This window comes from Otolemur garnettii, unplaced genomic scaffold, assembly GCF_000181295.1.
Source record: "Otolemur garnettii isolate 467f Iridium unplaced genomic scaffold, OtoGar3 scaffold00047, whole genome shotgun sequence".
NCBI lineage: Eukaryota > Metazoa > Chordata > Mammalia > Primates > Galagidae > Otolemur > Otolemur garnettii.
The window spans coordinates 6,813,135-6,818,116 of NW_003852442.1; the positions used below are offsets into that span (position 1 = coordinate 6,813,135).

Consider the following 4,982-nt stretch of genomic DNA (forward strand, 5'->3'; position numbering starts at 1 on the left):
CTTTTTTTTTTTTTTTTTTTTTTTTGGTCACAGCCAGTAGGATGTGATCATGAACTTGGCTCTAAAGCTGTTTCAGATGCATGTGGTGTTTGCAAAGGTGATAATTCGACTTGCAAGTTTTATAAAGGCCTATACCTCAACCAGAACAAAGCAAATGGTAAGAGATGCTGCTGTTCCATTATTCTCATTAGGGAAACACAACTTTTGCTTCGGAACAACTTTGAGTCACCTTCCATGTGGTTGAACCTTTTAGTAGTTCCCCTAACACTCTGGTGATGATGGCTCTCAGCAACTTGTACAAGAGATGCAAGGAGTTTTATCAACGTGTTACATCTCAGAAATGTGTTGAATAAATGCCTTCCTACTTTGCAGTTTTAACTTGCCAACCAGTCCCCATGTATGCCTCACAGGCATTTATGAAGCAAAGAAACTTACTGTGAAACGTAAATGATCCGTCTACACAGCATCAAGTGAATACTTGAGGCCGTTATCTAAATGCATTTGAGTAAAATTCAACTTTTGAGCCCTGGTTTCTGAATATCACTGTTGAGCATAAATGGCTCTAGAGTTCTTCTAGGAAGACACACACACACACACACACACACACACAAAAGTGTCCTTGTATTTTGTGGCCTTTATTGGTCTAAGAAGAATAGCAAGTCTCCTTTCCACACAAACATGCTTGGTGAGATTTCAGGAAAGCCACATACATTTTTTGTGTCTGGTGTTCTTATCACTTGGAAAATGAAATAATTGATTATTTAATAGAGTAAGAATGAATATCAGTTAATAATTCAAAAGCCTTACTGTATTAAAATGGACAGTACACATTTCTGGGCATTTCTAGTCCCCCTTTCTCTAATGCAGTGTGGGATATGTAAGTGTTCTCTTCTTTCCATTTAGAATATTATCCAGTGGTCATCGTTCCTGCCGGGGCCTGGAGCATTGAGATCCAAGAGCTGCAGGTCTCTTCCAGTTACCTCGCAGTCCGAAGCCTCAGTCAGAAGTATTACCTCACCGGGGGCTGGAGCATCGACTGGCCTGGGGAGTTCCCCTTTGCTGGGACCACGTTTGAATACCAACGCTCCCTCAACCGCCCAGAACGTCTGTATGCACCAGGACCTACAAATGAGACGCTGGTCTTTGAAGTAAGCCAATTCTGTTTACTCAGTTCTGTTAAGCTCCTCGCTGTATAATGTAGCAATGCTTCTTGCTCTGTTTACAAAGAGGATTTCAATTTGAGCTAGCTTAAAGAAGTCCAATCCTTCTAGTTCAAATGCGTTCCCTAATAGGCTAATTAAGAAAACATTCAGATTAATAAGAGGGTAGGTATGATTAGGTTGTATTATTTTACATTGGTAAAGTCAAGTCTGAGTTGTAGTTGTGACCTTCACCCAGGAAGCGTGCTATTTGCCTATACATTGTACCCATAAGGTGGGAACTTAACATGCTCCCTGTACCCCCTTTTTGAATTTCATTGAGTTTTTGTCTCATACGTGCACACTGTTGTTAATCTATGTTTCAACTTAGTATTGAGTACATGGGATGTTTGATTTTCCATTCTTGGGATACTTAATAGAGTGTTCTCCAGATCCATCCAAGTTATAACAAAAGATACAAAATCTCCACCTTTTTATGGCTAAATAGTAATCTATGGTATATGCATACCACAGTTTATTAATCCAGTCATGGGTTGATTACGCACTTGGTTTGATTCCACATCTTTGAGATGTAAGTTGTGCTGCTATGAACATTCAAGTGCACATGTCCTTAATGATAAAATGACGTTTTCTATTGGATAGTTACCTAGTAATGGGATTGTTGGATCAAATGGAACAAAAAGGTCTATTTTTAGTTCTTCAAGGACTCTCCATACTTCTTGCCATGAAGGCTGTACTACTTTGAAGTCCCACAACAGTGCCAGACTATTCCCTTCTCTTTGCACCCACACCAGCATCTGTTGCTTTGGGACCTTGTGATGTGGGCCATTCTCATTGGGGTTAGGTAATATCTCAAAGTGGTTTTGCATTTCTCTAATAATTAGAGGTGATGAGCATTTTTTCATGAGTTTATTAGCCATTTGTCTTCGTAAGATAAGATTCTGTTCATGTCTCTCACCCAGATTTTAATGGAGGTGTTTGCTTTTTTGTTGTTGTTGTTGATTTGCTTGAGTTCTTTATAGATTCTAGTTATGAGCCACTTTTTTACATTAAGGACTTATCTTGTATGGATAAGGTTTTTCTCAATGTGAAACTGCTCTGGTTGCCTCTGTAAGAAGTATACAAGCTTACAAGAGAGTATGGAGAGTAGATCGTGTGCCATTTGGAAACATCTGCCATCCAGATTTGACTTCATAAAGCAGTGAGAGCACATCCATGTATCTTGCCCAGTGCAGACAAAGCTTGTCTGCTGATGTTTACTTCTTCGTTTTCCTCATTCTGTCTTATGTGTATTATTACTTAATTCACTGTTCTTAGTGCTGAAGAAAGAGACTAGTTAATTCATTATTTTTATTGCTTGATCTTACAGAGCTTAGATCCTGCTATGTCCTCAATCATCACTGGATCAGAGACGTAATTAATAAAGCAGTTTTCAGAGGTAGCTACTTTTTCTGACTAAACTGAAGCATTCAATTTATTATCTTCTTCTGTCCTGTGTACAGTGGGGCTGGATAATTCTTTGAACGAAATACCACACTACTATCATATTGGCAGTGACCTCTTAGAGCTCACAACTGTTCATGGCGAAAGCAGTAGAAATAAATTTCTCTTATCTTATGGTGGGAGTTTGGACTCCTCATGTGTGTTGAGTTACTTGGGGAAAATTTAGGTGACATCTTGAAGTTTCCCTAATGGATTCTTAGATTTGTTAGAACTTTAGAAAGAAAAAGAAAATCAAGGTGTCATTGTGTGCAGTGGTCATAGAGTTCCTCTGTGTCACACATGCTCAGTCACGTTCTTTTGTGACCCATGTCGATGGTAAACTGGTTGTGGACAAAACAGGAAAAAATCCCCCTGCTATATGGAACTGAATGTTGGAGGGCACATTATGGCATTAAACAAATAAATATGTAAATAGACACAGAGTTTTAGATTGCTCTGAGTTCTTCAGAATAAAATAAGTGTAAGGGGGGAAAAACAGAGAAAGGATGCTTTTTGGATTAGACGGTTGATGAGGAATTCAAAGGATGAGAAGCAGCAGCCAGGTGAAGAGCAGAGGAAATTCAGGTAGTGGAAACAGCAATTTAAAACCCCATGTGGAGGATAAGCTTCCTGTTTTAGAAGAACTTAAAAAAAAAGTGGAGTCTAATTGTACTGCAGTGAGAAGAGGGTTTTGGAGGCCTGCAGATAACACCATGAACCGTGGCAAGGAGTCTGGATTTCGTGCTAAGAACAATGTTGAGGTTTTAAGAAAAGGATTGTTTTAAAAATTTGATCTGATGGCCATACAGATAAGTGAGGGGTGAGTGGTGAAGTGGAGACAAGAGAAAATGATTATTCTAGATTTCCAGGCAAGGAGCAATGGAAGCTGAAACAGACGGTGCCTGTGAAGGTGGATGGAAGTGGATCTGTGCATCATCTATCACGTATTGAGAATAGGAAGGTAGAAAATTTGCAAGAGATGGATGAGATACAGAGCCTGAGGGAGAAAGATGCATGGGAAAGCATCTTAGGATTCTTCCTTGAGCATTTGGTGGGCAGTCTTACTATTACGGGTATAATTATCTTGGAGATGACGAGAAACAGGTTTAGGGTTGGGGAAAAATTCCATTTTAGCACCCGATATTTGAGATGTATCTTAGATATTCCAGAGTAGCTATCAAGTAGGTAGTTGAGTATGTGTTTTAAATTCATTCAAAAAGTCTTGGAATGAATATACAAATCAGTTCCTAAAAACACATAATGTAGTACAGGAGTATATTGTTTGTTAACTGAGCAGAATACTCAGGTTCAATTTTTTTGATTTGCTGTCTCTTGGGAGTAGCCAAATAATTACTGTATCAAAAGTATGCCTTGTGTAGAAACTGCTGTGTCCTGGTTGATACCACTTATAAAGAGGAGCACATCCCTGGTGTGGAAAGGCATCCCTATGCTTGGATTGGCCGCTCGCAGGTGTCCTGGGATTTCTGTATGTAGATACACATCTTTCATCACCCCAGCATTTTGTCGTATGTCTTTGCCCTGCACACCCACAGATGTGAGAGTGGATATGCCCGTGTTCATGGCAGCAGGATTGTTATCCTATCTGTTCTTCCTTCTGTTGCTCTGACTGTGTGTGTTTCTTTCCTGATTTTAAGGTATTTAAAGATCCATATCGGAGTCCCATGCTCAAGGGCTATGCAAATACAGTGTAGAGTATGCTTGGCAACTCTTCCCCTGATGAAATGTAAGACCCTTGGTGGGAGAAACCTGCTAAATGTCAGTTTCACGATCTCAAGACCAGGTAGTCTATTCTTCAGATTTCCAAAGCATGGAATTTCCTTCTCTGTCAAAGGACTGTCTGTAGATGACAAAGAAATGCCTCTTTTTTGGAGGGTCCATAGGGGTGCAAAAAATGAAGGCTCACTCTCCACAGAGTAGGTAGGGGAGGTGTGGTAACCTTAAGCATTCCCTAAAGAAGATAAGGAGACAAAAGCCTACCCATGGGTAACTTTAGATTCTGTCTTAAGATGTTCTACACATAAAATAGTCAAGAGAACAGACTCTTAACTAAACATGGAACTTGGGCGAAGTTTCTTCATCTTTGTGTCATTCAATAGCTGTATTTATAAAACAGGCAAACAATACTAGCTGACTACTGTAGCTGTTAGAAACATAATCGAAGGTATGTTCAGAGCATACAAAATACTTAGCACATAATGTTTGTAGCCATCATTATTTTACTTTCTGAGCATATCTAACTCTTACTCTTCACATGTATAATATATAGAGATATGTATATTTTATAATATAGGTATGATATATACTATATGACATACATGA

The 4,982-nt window shown here is 39.2% G+C and overlaps 1 protein-coding gene across 1 annotated transcript in view; it reads left to right on the forward strand.

Moving 5' to 3' along the window:
- ADAMTS18 (ADAM metallopeptidase with thrombospondin type 1 motif 18) overlaps positions 1–4,982 on the forward strand; it is a 127,115-nt gene that overhangs the window by 91,643 nt on the left and 30,490 nt on the right. Inside the window, exons 15-16 of the mRNA XM_003791426.2 lie at positions 34–157; positions 904–1,148. Coding sequence (XP_003791474.1) covers positions 34–157; positions 904–1,148 — 369 coding nt within the window. The remainder of the gene's footprint in view (positions 1–33; positions 158–903; positions 1,149–4,982) is intronic.